This window comes from Desmodus rotundus, chromosome 6, assembly GCF_022682495.2.
Source record: "Desmodus rotundus isolate HL8 chromosome 6, HLdesRot8A.1, whole genome shotgun sequence".
NCBI classification, from domain to species: Eukaryota; Metazoa; Chordata; class Mammalia; order Chiroptera; family Phyllostomidae; genus Desmodus; species Desmodus rotundus.
Genome location: NC_071392.1, coordinates 53594403 through 53613214, shown reverse-complemented (window position 1 = coordinate 53613214; position 18812 = coordinate 53594403). Strand labels below are relative to the sequence as shown.

The 18812-nt window shown below is 37.7% G+C and overlaps 1 protein-coding gene across 14 annotated transcripts in view; it reads right to left on the bottom strand.

Moving 5' to 3' along the window:
• Nucleotides 1–18812, bottom strand: part of SUGCT (succinyl-CoA:glutarate-CoA transferase) — a 1028943-nt gene that overhangs the window by 436402 nt on the left and 573729 nt on the right. For 4 of the 14 annotated variants that reach the window (XR_006655097.3, XM_045193170.3, XM_053926098.2 and 1 more), the window contains exon 13: nt 17257–17351. The exons of the other annotated variants lie outside the window; for them this stretch is intronic. Coding sequence is in view for 3 of the 4 variants with exons in the window: in XM_045193170.3 (XP_045049105.1) it covers nt 17257–17351 (95 nt within the window). In the remaining variant the exon portion in view is untranslated. The remainder of the gene's footprint in view (nt 1–17256; nt 17352–18812) is intronic. 14 annotated transcript variants of the gene reach the window in all.

The following is an 18812-nucleotide window of genomic DNA, read 5'->3' as shown; positions in this document are numbered from 1 at the left end:
ATTTTTTTTTTTAAAGATGGGATTTGTTTTTAATTTGCCTTGGTATTAAGACAGGGGGAACAAGCAGTTTTGATAGGTCACTGGATCAAGCTGAAAAAAAAGGTGAACACTTATGCTCACACATTTTGATGGGATACATTTTTGTTACTCGAACCTTCTTTTTCAGTTCTGGGGTTTCTCAGCCCATTCTCCAAAAAACCTCAGCGAAAGACCTTTTCGTCAATAGGAACATACCCATGTGGCTTATATCCTATCTCTCTTGCTCCAGAGAAGTTTGATGCCAAAACAGATACTACTAATGATACCACTTGATTAAGAATAAGGAGACATGATAGGCCATTTGCAGACACACCTTTATTCTTTATTAATCCCCACATCACCGAAATCTAAAACCAGCAGGGACCTCATACATCATCATCTTAACTGCTTATTCTTAAGGAAGACATGATACTTTAAACACCACAGTAATATGATGAGATTAAAATCATAATAGTTTTCCAGAGGTGTTGTTTTTCCCCAGATGCTTTCTTCCAACTGCTCTTTAAACTAAAAAACATCTTCTTAAGTTTAAGCACAGATTAATTCATCAAATTTTCACTGTTTCATCATGATCTTCAAGGACTCTTCATGGAATGTTGTATCACAAGTGTACCTGCTATCCGTAAAAGGCCCTCCACCTCAACTCTTTTTTTTTTTAATATATTTATTGATTATGCTATTACAGTTGTCCCATTTCCTGCCCCCTTCACTCCATTCCATCCTTCCCACCCCCCTCCCTCCCACATTCCCCCCCTATAGTTCATGTCCATGGGTCATACTTATAAGTTCTTTGGCTTCTACATTTCCTACACTATTCTTACCCTCCCCCTGTCTATTTTCCACCTATTATCTATGCTACTTATACTCTGTACCTTTCCCCACCTCTCCCCCTCCCACTGCCCTATTGACAACCCTCCATGTGATCTGCATCTCTATGGTTCTGTTCCTGTTGTAGTTGTTTGCCTAGTTTGCTATTGTTTTTGTTTTAGGTGTGGTCATTAATAACTGTGAGTTTGCTGTCATTTTTACTGTGCCTATTTTTGATCTTCTTTTTCTTAGGTAAGTCCCTTTAACATTTCATACAATAAGGGCTTGGTGATGATGAACTTCTTTAACTTGACCTTATCTGAGAAGCACTTTATCTTCCCTTCCATTCTAAATGATAGCTTTGCTGGATACAGTAATCTTGGATGTAGGTCCTTGCCTTGCATGACTTGGAATACTTCTTGCCAGCCCCTTCTTGCCTGTAAGGTCTCTTTGGAGAAATCAGCTGACAGTCTTATGGGAACCCCTTTGTAGGTAACTGTCTCCTTTTCTCTTGCTGCTTCTAAGATTCTCTCCTTCTGTTTCATCTTGGCTAATGTAATTATGATGTGCCTTGGTGTGTTCCTCCTTGGGTCCAGCTTCTTTGGGACTCTCTGAGTTTCCTGGACTTCCTGGAAGTCTATTTCCTTTGCCAGATGAGGGAAGTTCTCCTTCATTATTTGTTCAAATAAATTGTTAATTTTTTGTTCTTCCTCTTCTCCTTCTGGCACCCCTATAATTCGGATGTTGGAACATTTCAAGATGTCCTGGAGGTTCCTAAGCCTCTCCTCATTTTTCCGAATTCTTGTTTCTTCATTCTTTTCTGGTTGGATGTTTCTTTCTTCCTTCTGGTCCACACCGTTGATTTGAGTCCCAGTTTCCTTCGCATCACTATTGGTTCCCTGTACATTTTCCTTTGTTTCTCTTAGCATAGGCTTCATTTTTTCATCTACTTTTCGAACAGATTCAACCAATTCTGTGAGCATCTTGATAACCAGTGTTTTGAACTGTGCATCAGATAGGTTGGCTATCTCTTCCTCACTTAGTTGTATTTTTTCTGGAGCTTTGAAGTGTTCTGTCATTTGGGCCTTTTTTTTTTTTTTTTTTTTTTTTGTCTTGGTGCTTCTGTTACTTAAAGGGGCAGAGCCTTAGGCGTTCCTGGGCTGTGATGCTGTACATGGGGGAGGGGCCAAGAGGGAGAAATGGTGCTGGCTCTACTCTCCATGGGACCCTAATCTTTCACTCTGCTACCCACAATCAAACTGGGCCCCTCTGGTGCTGGTTCCCGAGTGGGTGGGTTTGCACACGCCCTAGGCCCCTGTGGGTCTCTCCAACGACCTCTCCTGCGAGGCTGGGGGTCTCCCCCGTTGCCGCCCCAACCCCCAGAGGCATTTTCAATCAGAGGTTTGAGGCTTTATTTCCCCGAGCTGGAGCCCTGGGTTGCGTGGTCTGCTTCCCTCCCCGCCATTTGTCCAGTTTATCTGTGTGCAATGTGGGGTCTCGCGTTGCTACCCACTGCTCTGCCTGCCCCGCTCTCCGCCACTCTGAGTGTGGCCCTCTCAGTTTATCTGCGCGAATGTGGGGCCGCAGGGTCTGCCAGTGGTCAGACTGCCTGCCCAGTTGGTCCCACACTCCACCAGTCTCGGTCCCACCATGGCCATGCGAGTCCTCTATGCCCCGGCTGCCAGTCTCTGCCCCTCCTACCAGTCTGGATGAATGTTTATTTTTTATTTCCTTTGTGTCGGACTTCCTTGCCGTTCAATTTTCTGTCAGTTCTGGTTGTGTGAGGAGGCACAGTGTGGTACCTACGCCGCCATCTTGGTTCTCCTCCCACCTCAACTCTTCATTTCTCTTTCTGTGAACCTGACAAAGCTATCCAGAATCATCTAACCACTAATAAAAGGCGCCCGAGCTATATAAGAGCCAGTGATCCCAAAATACTTCTAGGAATGGATTTCTCTCTTTTCAAATATAGACTATAAGCCTTGTGGATTTTTTTATATGGGAAGACAAAGAAGGATTTTCCCTTTTGTCAAACCAATAAATTTCCTTCCTTACCTCGTGTTTTTATAGGCAGTTTTCTGCACTAAAATTTAAATGCATGGTGTAAATTTTCAGGAGCTTTCTCTCCTGGAAAACCGATTTCTCATACACCTTCCAACAAACAATGACCACATCCTAAACAAAGCTAAGCATTGTGTAATGTAAACAGACTCAGGCTGCAGGAAATAGATACCCCATTCAGGACACCTGGCAGCACTTGTCCAGCACCCTGCCTTCCATTCTTCCTTCCCCTGCAACTTAGACAGGAGTGAGGTTTGGAAGCAAGTGGACAACTTCTGACCCCAAAAGCCAAGGAGAAATTTTACTTGATTGCTATTTTGCAAGTGTCTGAAACTACTTTATTTCCATGTAAGTGTTGCTTACTAACCCTTTTCTCCTGACACAGTTGAAGACCATCTTACACATTCCTACACAATTCCAGAGAATTCTAGAATACCATATATTCACACTTTATTTTTAAGAGATTGGTGCCTGACAAAAGATTTCTAAAGACAGAATAGTTAGGTGATAACCCCTGATGCACTTAGTAAAAAATTTAAGTCAGATTCAAGCCAACAAATTTTATTCTCTTGTAAATTCATTCAACAAACATTTTCTGGAGCATCTATTTGGCTCAAAAAAAGTGTGGCAAATGTTGCAGTTGATAGAAGAGACTACTCCTCCTCCCCAAAAGTTAATAGTTGTGTTTCCATGAACAGCTTTTCACTCTTATGTATGGAAAGTTTTGTACTTAGAATTTTAGAATAGGAAAATAATCACATGCATTTTTAAAATGAAGAGCCATTAATGCATTGGGGTGCTGTTATTTAAAGAACTTGTTAACACTTCCAGATAATTAAAATGTACCAAGTTTAACTATGTAATTAATTTTTAAAGATCCTTTATAAAACATTATAGGTCAAATAAAAGACTGAAAGAGCATTATGTGTATCGTTAACTTGCTTTTATAGATGAGGAAACTGAAATGTAGAAGGAAAATTGTCCATTTATAAAAGCTTGTGTATTTTGCCCATAGGAGACTCTGTCCTAAATTTATGGTCTTTCTACTCTGTAGATATAATTCTAATTAGTTTTGTTATCTGTTTATCTATCCAGTGGAAAGAAAACCAGAAAGCAAAGAAGATAACATTACTGGACTCAGATGCAATAATTGCTGCAAAGTCAAAGAATTAATAATAAAGGAAGAAACTCGAGGAAACATCAGAAATATCACAAAACAAAGACAACACACACATCAAAAAAATCTACAGAATCCTAGTGACATTTAAATTTAAGGGGAATCACTCTATGCACATTAATGACCCCTTAAGACACTGATCAGTGCAGCTCACTTGGTTAGGCATCATTCTGCAAAGCAAAAGGTTGTCAGTTCAATTCCAGGTAGTGGCACATGCCTGGGTTGCAGGATCCATCCCCAGTCGGTATTGATCAATATCTCTCACATTGATATTTCTCTTCCTCTCTTTCTCCATCCCTATCCCTCTAAACACATACGTACGTACATACATACATACATACATACATACATACATAAAATCTTTATAAAGAAGTATCCCCTTATGGTTCAAATACATTCCAGTCTATCTTTTTCAGTCCCTCCTTCCATTCTCCTCCCTCTCTAAGCTCCAGCCACACTGTTCTTCAGCAGTGCAAATCTGTTAAGTTCTTTCCCACCCTAGGGCTTTGGTCATGGTGTTCTCTCTGTTTAGAACTCTTTTCTCCCCATTCTTCAGATGGTTATAGTCTGTTTCTTTAAAACTCAGTTTATACAGTAACTGTCACTTAATGGGCACTCAGCAAAATATTTGTTGAATAACTAAATGAAAAAGTTCTCCTTAGTATATTTTATCTAAAGTATAAAGAGGGAAATAAAACATGTCCACCCAAAAATGTTTACAATGAGGCAGTCTTCAGATTAAAGCTATAGCAATCTCAGATAACTAAAAGAATTCTTATTTTCTGAAATGTAACACCATTACCACTGAGGTACCACCTCAATGTAGTAGATTCTCTTGAAACCCACATTTTCCTTAGTATGCAAGAAAGGTTTGATAGCAATGCAGCTATGCAGTTATCACATTAATGAAAGCCAACTACATCATATACTGCAAAGGGTATAAAAAGCAAACTATCCAGGGTTGATATATGTCATCAACCCTGGATACCATATATCACAATTTGGTGGGAGAGTAACTGCATAAACATCTGCCTATTGTTTTTTTCCCAATCAAATAAGTAAAAAAAAAAAAATCAAACTTATTATTTAGGTTATGATTGGATATTAAATAAGATTGCAAGCATTTTAATGCAATTTTATGTTCAAAATAGACTACAGGTCAAAGAGATCAGATGGTATGATTTTTTTATAATGTAACTCTCAACTACCAATGAATTAATTCCAAATTCATTTTTATGATCCTTCAATAATTGAGACAATTGAGATTTTACAGTAGAAACTCAAATCCACATTTGTATCTTCTCAATGATTTGTCAATCTAAGTTGCTCAGTTCACAAGTCTAAAGAAGACTGCTCTCTGCCACAGCTGTGCCAATTCAGCCTAGACTGGGAAACACTGAGTTCTGACACCCTAAAGAGCTACCGAGATTTTGTGACAGAAATGAAGCTGACAGTTCTGTCAGGCATGTGAGAAGCAGAATCAGATCCAGCTTATTTCTGCAAAGATGTGCTGGCTCAGAGGAGCTGAAGATCATAAAAGCAAGTTTGGTGGATAAAATGAGCATATAGAAGTCAACAACACATGGGAAAAGATATTGAGCAAAAGGATGATGTTTCACACATTGCTTATAGGGTGAATGGTGCCTTTGGTGAAGATTCAGCAATCTCTGGGGGTAAAGGAGGGGTTTAAGTGCCTCATTTTATTCTGCTGCTCCTTACAATATTATCTCCCCTATTTGGTATATCAGGCAATAAAGTTGCAGACCCTTGGCAGTATCTTCATCCTGCAATGAGGCTTTTCATGATCCAAAGTGCCATTCCTGAGATGATCCAAGATGGCGACAGAGTAGGTAGAAGTAACACCCACCTCCTCCCAGAATCAAACTGGAAGTATAACTTTAATATAGAGAAAAAAACTTGAATAACCAACTGAAGACTAGCCAAAGAAAAATCTTATAACAAAGGATTTACAGAAGAAGCCACTTTGAGACTGATAGGAAGTGTGTTCATATGAAAAGGGCTGGCCCCCAATTCCACTGACAGTGGCAGGTTCTGGGGGGATAGTTCTGCTGTGGAGATTCCCCTTGAGAACCATGGGGTCTCGAACCCAAGCCAGATTCCCCAGCCCAGAGCAGACAAAGTATTGAATGGAAGAAGAGATGGGACATTGATACATCTGATATTTTTGAGTTGTCCAAATTAATCACATAAAAGGTGTTAATACCCAAAAATTATAAAGAACTAACACAACTCAACACCAAATAAAGAAATCCAATTAAAAAATGGGCAGAGGACCTGAACTGACACTTCTCCAATAGACAAATGAAAAGATGTTCAATGTCACTAATCATCAGGGAGATGTAAATTAAAACCACAATAAGATACCACCTCACACCTGTCAGAATGGCTATAATCAATAAATCTATAAATAAGCACGGATGAGGATGTGGAGAAAATGGAACCTTCACACATTGTTGGTAGTAATGAAGATTGGTACAGTCACTATGGAAAAGACTATGGAGGGCTCTCAAATAATTAAAAATGAACCTGCCTTAAGACCCAGCAATTTACTTCTAAGTATATATCTGAAGAAACCCAAAACACTAATTTGAAAAAATATATATACACCCCTATGTTCACTGCAGCATTATTTATAATAGCCAAGATATGAAAGTCCATCAATGAACAAGTGAATATATATATTATGGAATATTACTCGGTCATAAAGAGGAATGAAATCTTACCATTTCTGACAATATGGATTGGCCTAAAGGGTATTATGCTAAGTAAATTAAGTCAGTCAGAGAAAGACAAATACTACTTGATTTCATTTGTATGTGGAATATGGACTGATGGTTGCCAGAGGGGAGTGGGGTTGGAGGACTGAGTAAAGTACATGAAGATCTAGCCACAGTGCCATACACTCAAAACTAACACAAAATAATACTAAATGTGAACTGTAATTTTAAAAAATTAAAAATTAAAAACTTGAATAAAGTTTATGAAAGAGAAATATAGTTTTACTATGATACATAGAAAGCTTAGTGGGCTTCTATTAGATCCACACATCAGCACGCCACTTAAGAAGGGATTCTTTTTATATATACAGTAAATTACTAAGCATTTAAGGAGCCGCTCAAAAGTATGTGCGTACACAACAGAGTATAATGACTCTGTATAAGAATAGAGGAATTTGCTGCTCTTGAAAAGAAGAAAAGCCAAAAAGGAGAAAGAAAAGACAGAAGATGGGGAGATTCTTAAGCTATACAGGACAGAGAAACTCCCTAGTAGTAGCCAAAGGCTATCGTTAAGAAAGGTGAGGCCTTGTATGGGAGAGACTGGACAAATTTTAGCTATAGAAACTCCCATCTTTCTTCAAAATTCAGTACAGTCTTCTATCCTCATGAGTGTATTTGTGAAAGGATGTTCTATGATATTGGAGAAAGGTAGAGGTCAGTGTGTATCATAAGATCAGAAATCAGAGAAGGACATGCACAAAAGCAGCTAAGATGTTGAAGAAATTTGGGAGAGAGCTTTGGATATACACAGACTATGAAGCTGGGGGATCACCATATGAGTCATGCATCTAAAGGGCAGTGGCCCCACTGATAACTGTTACCTAACAAAATACATTCTTTTTTGAAGACCGGCTAACTGCTTTCCTTGCACTCTCTTCTGCTATCCCCCAAACCATCTTATATTTATATAATTGTTTAAGAAGTTGAGAAAATATTGAACTATTACCAATGCATTAAAAATATTAACATGAGCCCAGGCTGGTGTGACTCAGTTGGTTGGTGTGTTGTCCCATAAACTGAAAAGTTTCAGGTTCAACTCCCAGTTGGGGCACATGTCTGGGTTGCAGATCCAGTCTCCAGTCAGGGCACGTGCAAGAGGCAGCCAATCAATGTTTCTGTCTCACATCAATGTTTCTCTCTCTCTCTCTCTCTTTTTCTCTCTCAGTTCTCCTCTCTCTAAAAATCAATAAGCAAGTCCCTGAGTGAGAAAAGTATATATTTTATATATATTAACATGAACATTATGTACTGTATTTTTCAGACTATAAGACGCACTTTCCCCAAAAAAATTTGGGAGGAAAATGGGGGTGTGCCTTATAGTCCAAATGTAGCATACTTGGCTCCCTACAGATTTCTGATTTAAAGGATGTTATTACATATTTTACCACATTTTAACTTCAAAATTCTTTTTCTATTTCCCTCCTCTAAAACCTAGGCACGTCTTATGGTCCAAAAAATATGGTAATTTTTTATCCCTTGAGCTAGGTACTCCTCAGGGGCAAAATCCAATGATAACAGGAACAAAAAAGACACTGATATCTGAAAATTATTTTTTAATGTAATGTCTCAGAAAAGCATCCACTAAGATATTCAACACTTAGCAAAATAATTATCTCAATTCTGTCTAATTTTGTTTAACTTATTCTCAGTTGGCAGCCAAACAATAGGGAGAAAAGAGTAAAAGTGAATAATTAATCTAAGAAGTTATGATTCTCAGGTATGTAAGAACCCAAAATGGTGATGCAGGGTAGGGGGAAGCTACACTCACCTCCCAGGAGAAAACTGGAATTACAACTAAATTATAGAACAATCATTCTGAATAACCAACTGAAGACTAGCTGAGGAGAAATCTTATAATCAAGGATTTAAGAAGAAGCCACATTAAGATTGGTTAAAAGGGCCGAGACACTAAAAGGGTGACTGGGGTTCCGGAGGGATAGCTCAGCTGCCGGGGATTCCCCCTGAGAAGAGTGAGGGTCTAAACCCCAAGCCAGGCTCCCCAGTCCAAAGCACCAGAACCAGGAAGAGGTACCTACATAATATTTGGCTGCAAAAGAGAAGGGTTTCTGTCCATTAGGAAGAGATAGAAGTCTGCTAGAGACACAGGTGCCCTTTTAAAGGGTCAATGCACAACATTTCATTCATAGCCACCCATCCTGGGCTCCAGGAAAGAAAGAGCGGAGCAGACTAGAGTCACATGATGAGAGTCTGGGGTTTGTGGGTTTTGTGCTGAATCACTCTCTCACACGGAATAGGCCATCTTTTTTGGGTGGAACACTCCCCTCCATGTGGTATCAGTCAGAGGGAATGAAATAGCCCCACCATCTGGGCACCCCTTTGCCCCATTCTGCAGAGCATCCACCTTGCTAAGTGGTCTGGGAGGAGGTATAGAGGTCTGGGAAGACTCAAGGGCTATCAGTGACTGACCTGGCCATTCCCACCACAATCCTATGATCTTGACTGGTGCTTCCCCCTCACAGTAGATTTCCTAGCACTACTCTCCAAGCTCCCAGAAGCCCACCCTCTTGATACTAGGTGGCTCCATCCTGCCAAGATCTGTGTTGAATACCAGACAGTCTGAGTTGTGTGGCTCTGGGGCAGGGGCCACATCACCCAACTTTTCCCAAAAGTGACCGGCACTTCCTCCTCTCTGGAATTCCAGTGGCATTTTCCTGATGAGATCAGGTTCCTGGCAGAATCTGGGACAAGCTGAGTTGCAGAACCTTCCCTTCATTAATCTATTTGGGCCAGATAAATTCTGCTGGCCTTATCTTGACAACTCCCTGAGACCTCGCCCTGACACAGAGGTGTGCGAACACCCACCATGTAGCAGCTAGACTTTGTATACCCTGGGACATTTGTTGAGTGGCCTCAGACCCAGTGCTGGCACCAAGATTGAACCCAAATAGATCCAGAGAACATCGCTCACTCCTACCTAGTGACTCACTGAGAACCTATTGCATGCAACTCAAGTACTGCCAGAGGCTCTTTGAGTGACTGAGTGTAACAGGCAGCCATAGCCAATGGCAGTAGGAGGTGGATCTCAGGGTTCCTAGGACTTTTGCTGACCTGCCCAAGGGTCCAGTAGTGGTAAAAGTGAGCCTTGATGTGCAGCTTTATCTTTCCCATGCATACCCAGTCCCAGAAGAATCAGCCACAAACTGTAGATCACTTTGTAGCTCCAAATAGGTTGCCCAAGGCTAGTCACAGGAAGCATCTGACATTGACCTGTGCTATAGTTCCTCCCAAGAGGCTGCAGAACCATCATTCACTGTGGCTATGTTCACATAATATCAGAGCAGAATCAATTAGCTTCATAAATGGCACATCTAAAGAAAGATCTTGGCAGGTACCAGACCCTGCTAAGGAGAAATCTGCTTCATATCATCAGCACCTACACAGCAGCTCTTACACTGTGGTTAGGGTTGATTATGACAGTCAGCAAGCCTGTGGGTTGGCTCCACACATGAATGGGCCAATAGCCCATTCAATTACAACAGGACAGCCCACATAACCCACACAAGGGATATTCCTAGAGCACTAAGCACAGGAGATCAAAGAGACTGTGCTACAGGGTCCTACAGGACACCTACTACATAAGGCCGCCCTACCAAGACTAAGAGTCATAGCAGATCTACCTAAATCATAGAAACAAACACAAAGAGGCTGCCAAAATGGGGAGACAAGGAAATATGTTCCAACTGAAGGAACAGCAAAAATCTCCAGGAAAAAAAAAAAAGAGCTAAATGAAACAGAAGCAAGCAATGTACCAGATATAGAGTTCAAAACAATGCTTATAAGAATGCTCAAGGAACTTAGGGGAATAATGGATGAAATCAATGAGAACTTAAAGAAATAAGATATTAAACATAAAAAAGAGCATAGAAACCCTAAAAAGAACCAGTCGTAAATAAAAAATATATAATATCTGAAATAAGAAATACACTAGAGGGAATAAACAGTAGGTTGGATGAAGCAAAACATTAAATTGGGGATAAAGAAGACAAGGTGGAAGAAAATACCAAATCCGAGCAGAAATAATTAAAAAAAGTAAAAAATAAAATAGTTTAAGGGACCTTTGGGACAACAAGAAGCATAACAACACCCACATCATAAGTATATTCGATGGAAAAAAAGAGAACAAGGAATTAAGAACATATTTGAAGAAATAATAACTGAAAACTTTCCTAATCTGGTAAAGCAAAAAGACAAACAACTCCAAGAATGACAGGGAATCCCCGAAAAAATGAATTCAAACAGGCCCACACCAACACACATCATAATTAAAATTACAAAGGTAAAAGACAAAGAGAATTTTTAAAGCAGCAAGAGAAAAGCAGTTACCTACAAGGGAACTCTCATAAGACTGTCAGCTGATTTCTCAACAGAAACATTTCAGGCCAGACAGAAATGGCATGAAATATTCAAAGTAATGAAAAGATAGTCTATTCAATAAATGGTGTTGGGAATATTGGACAGATATGTGAGAAAAAAATGAAACTAGACCACCTTCTACAACATATACAAGAATAAACTTAAAATGGTTAAAGACCTAACTGTTAGACTCTAAACCGCATAGGCAATACAATCTCAAACATCTGTCAAAGCAATATTTTTTCCTGATATATCTGCTCTGGCAAGAGAAAATAAAGAAATCAGACTACATCAAACTAAAAAGTTTTTGCACAGCAAAGGAAACCATCAACAAAATGAAGAGACAATCCACTGAATGGAAGAATATATTTGCCAATGACACTTCTAATAAGAGGTTAATATTCAAAATTTATAAAGAAATTATAAAACTCAACACCAAATAAAACCAAACAATCCAAAAAAAATGGACAAAGGACCTTAATAGACACTTCACCAAAGAGGACATACAAACGTCCAGTAGACACATGAAAAGATGCTCGATGTCACTAACCATCAGAGACATGCAAGTTAAAACCACAATGAGATATCACCTCACACCTTTCAGAATGGCTATCATTAATAAATCAACAAACAACAAGATTTAGCAAGGATGTGGAGAAAAGGTAACCCTGTGCACTATTGGTGGGAATGCAAATTTGTGCAGCCACTGAAGAAAGCAGTATGGAATTACCTCAAAAAATTAACAATGGAACTGCCTTATCATCCAGTGATTTCACTTCTGGGAATTTATATGAAGAAACCCAAAACACTAACTCAAAAGAATATATACACCTCTATGCTCATTGCATCCTTATTTACAATAGACAAAATTTGGAAGAATCCCAAGTGCCCATCAGTGGATGAGTGGATAAAAAGGTGTAGTACCTGTATACAGAGAATACTACTTAACCATAAAAAGGAAATCTTACCTTTTGTGACATCATGGTTGGACCTGATGAGTATTACGCTAAGTGAAATAAGCCAGTCAGAGAAAGACAAATACCATATGATTTTACTTATATGTGCTATCTAATGAACAATAATCTAACAAACAAAATAAAAATATACTCATAGCCGTGAGGGGAGATGTGAGAGTGCAGCTGGGTAAAAAATGTGAAGGGATTAAGCAAAAAAAATCTCATAGAGAGACAACAGTATGATTATTACCAGAAGGTAATGGGGGTGGGGGAAGGCAGGAGAAAGTAAATGGGAGATAAGTAGTAATGGAAAGAGACAAGACTTGGGGTGGTGAACACACAAAACAGTATAAAAATGATGGATGATGTATTATAAAATTGTACACCTGAAACCTATATAATTTTATTAACCAATGTAACCCTAATAAATTCAATTAAAAATGATCATTCCTCACATAAATTAATACTTGATTTTTAAATGTTATTTTGGGACAATTACATATATTCTGTACAATCTTTTAAACAACCCTTTAAGGTTAATGATATTACTTATGTTTTGCAGATGAGAAAATCCAAGGTAGTTAAGTAGCAGAGCCAGAATTTAAAGCCACATTTTTCAGAATTAACTACTCTCTTGCCTTCTGCTGCTGATTATAAAATCCCAATTATGACTGAGGAAGTTGTTATCTGCTAAAGAAATGTAAATTAAAATGCATAATAAAATATAAATTAAAGAAAATTACCAAAAACATATACAGGGTGGGGCAAAAGTGGGTTTACAGTTGTAAGTGAAACACAGAGTTTATTCTTTTATTATTATTCATTAGTTATTGTATCATTTTCCATGTGAATAACTATAAACCTACTTTTGCCCCATCCTGTACAAAACACTGCTCTATACACATGAGCACCAATAAATAATAACTTTACCTGAGAATATGTCCTGAGTTTCCCAAGAGCCTGAAAAACCCTACAGTGTCATTTTTTAGCCAGGTGTGTGGGCAAGCCATGCCTCATGTTTACGTTCCACAAAGGTTAAGTAGCCAGCAATGGCTGCTCTCCGGCATGAGTGGGTTTAGAACCTCTGTCCCATTGAAGCAGCCACCCTCTGGGAACTGGGAAGTAAATTCTCTTTAAAGTTGTTTTTATGCAAACACAAATATATTTTTATTTTCTATAAGTTTTGTTCAAGAAAGCTGTATAAGGTAAGGAGGAATCCTTTACAAAAAACCTGATAGGGTTCTAGTTTTGGGTTCTGCAATCATTTTTGTCCCCTGAACTTGGTGTGTGTTTGTGTGTGTGTGTCTGATCAGTAAATATTCTTATCACTGTTGTACACTATGCTTACTGTATACCTGGATGATGAACTTAAGTGCTTGTTTGTCCATTATATTCAAAGACCCATGGTCTTTCCGCAGAGTGAAATAAAAGAAATGCAGAATTTAGGTTCTTGCATCTGCCACTTATACTCTCTCAGGGACTGTGTGGTTATTTGCAAAGTGGAAATGAAATAATTCATGTGAAGACCTTTTATAAATGACAAAGTCCAATAAGCCCTCCTATTAGTGTCTTATCTATATCAGAACCTATATTTTTATGCCATCAAAAGAAATTCCACTTAGCAAAAGTCTCTGTAGTTGCAAAAGGTTGTGGTGTTGCTGAACTAACATTTCTTTTTTATGTTTTAAATCTGGGGATATTTTTTCCCTCACCAAGGGAAACGAACTTACCAAGGTCACAATTATGGTCTAAAAACACAAATAATTTGAAGTAGCCTACTCATAGTTGCGGTGGCTGCTGTTCTCGTGCACAAGGTGAGAAGCTGATGTGGTTTTGTCTTAGAATGTTGGCCAAGAAAGAAGAGAGTGAGTGTGAGCATGATTTTAAAAGCAAGACAGATTTTAATTATATTGATATTTCCTGAGTCACCTCCTCACATTCAGATCAGTTGGATAGAAGGCCCGAAGATCAAGAGGAAGAAAGATAATGTTCATATTTAAATGCCCAGAGTGCAGAGAAAAACCCTATTCATGTTGCATTAATATTTGCAGTAACTTTTCAGATAATATCTAGGCCTATAATGATTACAGTGTGGTTAGGAAATGAGCAGTAATGAACAGTGTTGAATCACTTCATCTTCTAAGAGAAAAAATCAGGAACAAAGTCTAGTGGTTATCCCTAGCAAGTAAAATATTGCAGACCACAAAATGGTTTGCCATTCTAATCCATTTCAAGCATAACAAATAAATACTTGCATGCACACACATACTCCTACACACACAAAAAAAGCATGCTCAAAAGCTGAAAGAGTTAATTTAAGCATTGGAGAAAACCCATTTAAAGCACTGGTTCAAAATCTCTTAAATAGCAGAAAAATCAATATGCTTTTATCAAACTTCAGTGTTTATAGAAGGAATACAAAACAGGATTTTGTTAAATGTATATATTATGCCAGATCAAATTGTAAGTTAAAACATCTGTGTCCAAGTTAATCTCAGATACATCATGGAGATTATCTGAATTGTGTGTTTCCTTTTGTGACCATTTTAGATGTGGCTTTGGGGGGCCGGGGGTGGACAGAGGGAGAAAAAATTTTCTTAAGCTTTTAGTTGCCTGCAACAGTGCCAACAGTTGAACATAACAGCAATATTTTTAAATTTTCCCATATGAATAGCAAGAAAGAAAGAAAACCTTTAGTAATTTCAAAATACTGTTGTATAGGGAATATTAAAAATAAGTTACAGACACATAAATATAGGTATGTGGATCTAAGTTTGCTATAGGCTATCGATGACAAAATTTTCAATTAAAACCACTTTTATGAGCAATAATCATATTCTGAAAAGGTATACATAGCTTGCTAGTAGATTATACTACTTCCCTTTTAAAACAAGCAAATATTATATACTTAGTTTAACATGCACTGATGATTTTAACACAATATAGTGTTACAGAAAATGTGTTGTAGAAAGTTCTTAGTTCTTATTTAGAGGAGACAAGAAAACACAAACTGAAGTTGATGGAAGCTTTCTTTTTTTAGATTTATTTTTAAGGGATCTAACATCTGTAAATCAAATTCATTTTGACTGAAACAATAAATCTGATTCAATTCTGAAATTTAATTTCAAAAGTGTAAGAGAGAAATTCATGGGATCTCTCAAAGTGAATGACAAGCTGGGTCTCTGAAATATGTCAGGAACACATTAACACCATGTAAAAATAACAGCAAAGCCAAGCCAAATTCACAATGGCCAAATGTCCTAAAAACAGGGCTCTAGGAAAGGATCTTGTGGATCTAATATTAGTTGTATTTTTACTTAATAACTGGGACTTCTCATGATTGAATTCCCTTAATACATATTTTTGGTACAGTAATTCTGCTCCTTCTTTGTTTCATTGATTATCTGTTGGGCAGGAGACATAAACCCAAGATTAAGAAGAATGAATTACAGATGCCAAATGAAGCAGAGTCATTCAATAATCTACCAATATTCATCAAATATATATTATGGCCAGGCTCTGTTTAGGTTCTAGGAATATAGCCATAAACCAAATAAAGTACCTGACTCTATGGAGTTTATATTTTAGTGGAGAGAAAGGGCACACACACACATAATCACATTGTACTATATTATTAATATTTTATTTTATATTATGCCATTACATAATATATATGCGTGCTATGAAGAAAATGAAGCAAGGAAAGAGAACAGAAAATAACGGAGGACCATATCAGATAAAGACTCTCTGTTGCAGTGTTGTTTGAGCAAAGCCCTGAATACAATGGGGAAATGAGCCCATGAATATCTGTATAAAGAGTATTCCATACAAACAAAACAGCAAGAATCTGAAGCATGAGCTTTCTTAATTTACTTGAGGAACTTCAAGGAGGTCAGTGGGGCTAAAGCAATGTAACAAAGTTGAACAGAGGTAGGAAGTAAGGTGACGGAGGTAAATTGGGCCAGATCATGTACATCTTTGGAAATCTCTAACTGTGAGGAAAGCAATCAGAGGTCTGAGCAGAGAAGGGGCATGATGATTATGGTGGCCAATGGACAGTAGGATAGATCACATCAGCTTTTACCTAAAGCAGAACCATGAGATCCTTATCACAATACTTAAAACAGTGTCTAGCATATAATAAATGTTCAATAGAGATTTGCTGAAAGAAGAAAAGGACAAATGAATATAAGATATGGTGGTGACAACCTATGACCCAAAAGCTTATTCACAATTAGACCTTTATTCCTTTAATCAAAACCATTTTACATTGAACAATATACCTGAGAATTATCACCATTTACCACTTGAAGTCATCAAGGTGTTTCATGAATTAACTGACTTAGTTTCTGCTCAGTGTGACTAAAAGCATAAGTGTTTACATACAAAGAGATATAGGGGATAAGAGTTGTGAGACCAGATTCTTGAGAGTGACTTAGTAAAAATAAAGAATTAGTAATTATGAGTGGGTCATCTGCTCATTTTGGAATGTTCTTTCCTGCCTTTTCTACCTGGTAACATGCATATATTTTTTAAGATTCAGCTTAAGCATCTATTCTGAAATCTTCCCTGAGCAACCCTCCCCCTTGCTTGTTAATGCTATGATTAGCTCTGAGGCCTTCAAAGTAGAGTTATTGGTGCCACTGTGTCTTATTCCTATCACTAACTTCAATCCCTAGCACACAGCAGATGATCAGTATGTTTGCTAACTAAATTTTAAGTCTGAAATGAAGACACAGACATGACAACATTTTCCACATCTCAGTTTCAATAAATGATTAAATGTTAAAATGATTATTAGTACCAATGGAATATAAACCAATTCTCCAATTTCAGAGGAAACATGTTCTCGTGTTTCTCTTTAAGAGTTCTGAAGGGAATTTTAGGAAAAGGGAGTTGAATTTTCTCATTCCATTTAGAGAAGAGAAACCCTAATAAAAGATTTTTAGATCATTTTTGCTACTACAGCCTTTGGTAAAGCAGGTGTGCTCTATTGTGACATAATGGCATTGCTGGGAATATACAGCAAGCTGCTTTTACTTACCTAGATAAAAACCTCTTGTATCTCAGGTCTACCAACTCATGAGTAATTTCTGAAGGGTATGTTTTCAGTGATAGCGTTCCTAAATCCAAACACACCTGCGATGTTTAAAGAAAGGACAATGTGGTGATAATCACCCTTTAATTTCAAGTGTTGCATATTTGTTTCAACAAATTTCAAAACATTTTCCAAGGGATTTTAAAGAAAGTCACCAAGTGTGTTTAACAAAACAACATATGGAATGCTAATTTTGCTGTGATGCTATACTCTAATACAGCAAAAAACAGATTTTTCATAAAATCAGCAGATTTGCAAACACTAATTAAGAAACACTGAAAACTATCAAGGTCAATTTAAAAATCCATTTTAAAACAAATATTCCTATTCTTGCTAGTTCTAGTAATTTCCCACTGGGGTTTCACTGCATATCAACAGACTTCCACCATTCAAGTTTTGCAGTAAAGGTAAATAGATAATGGTTTACTTTCAATTTCCTATGTAAAGGCAAACAGTGAGGTTTGGAGGGTTAGGTGAAAATAATATATTTTTCTCTATCAGCATAATCTCTATTCAGGGTTCTAAGATCACTGTGGTACATGATCCACTTATGTTGATATATTCCCTCTAAGAGAATTTCCAAGAGTTCTGCACTTGCCATAAGGGAGTGTGCTCTCATACTTTTAACTCTATGTGGGAATGATTCTTTGCCTTATGTGGAAAGAGCCAGTCACCCTTACAAACTAGTTTTACAGGTTATACTTCAAGCTGCCCTCTGCCTCGAGGCCATTCTTGTTTCTGACTCTGTCCATTGACAATGTCATTGTTCCTAAGGTCACACCACCCAAAAAGTGGGGGAATATGTGTACGTATGTTTGTGTTGTGTGCATATGTGTGCATGTGTGTATGTCAATTTCCAAATGCTCAGATTTTAAATCAGTGGGCATTCATGTGGTCAACCCAGCTGTATGCTCAGGGCCACTCATCTCTTGTTACAAACTCCCTCAACAAAGGTTGGGGAAATATATCTGTACTCTCCAAGAACAGATCCACTAGTAACATAAAGATGTTAAAGCAGAATAATTTGTAACACACTACCCTTTCACCTAAGAATCCTAGACCAACTACAGGAAGAGAAGCTGATTCAAATCCAAGTAGCAAAGATTAAAAAATATTCTATTACATATCCAAAGACTAAAACTTTTTGTATTAAATAAGTTGACATATTATTGTTTTGACTCTTTATGCCTTGTCTTGTTCCAGAAAGGAGTTAAAGTAGTTTTGTTTAAAATGAGTGTGAGATTAGCTGATGTTTATAAAGTTGCCAAATGGAATTTGGCCTTGTGTTCCTATTGCCTTTCTTTTAATACAATTGGATGTACAATAATATTTAAAAGGTTCAGTCCTTTGTTTCATAGGTCCCCAGATAAACACCAAAAAGTCTTAAGATAAAGATATAAAAGTCTGAGAAGCAAATGCAAAAGTATATCAGAGTATATGTTATCAAGATTGGTCAAACTTGTCAACTGATTCCTTGAGGAACACTCTCTCAAGAACAAACA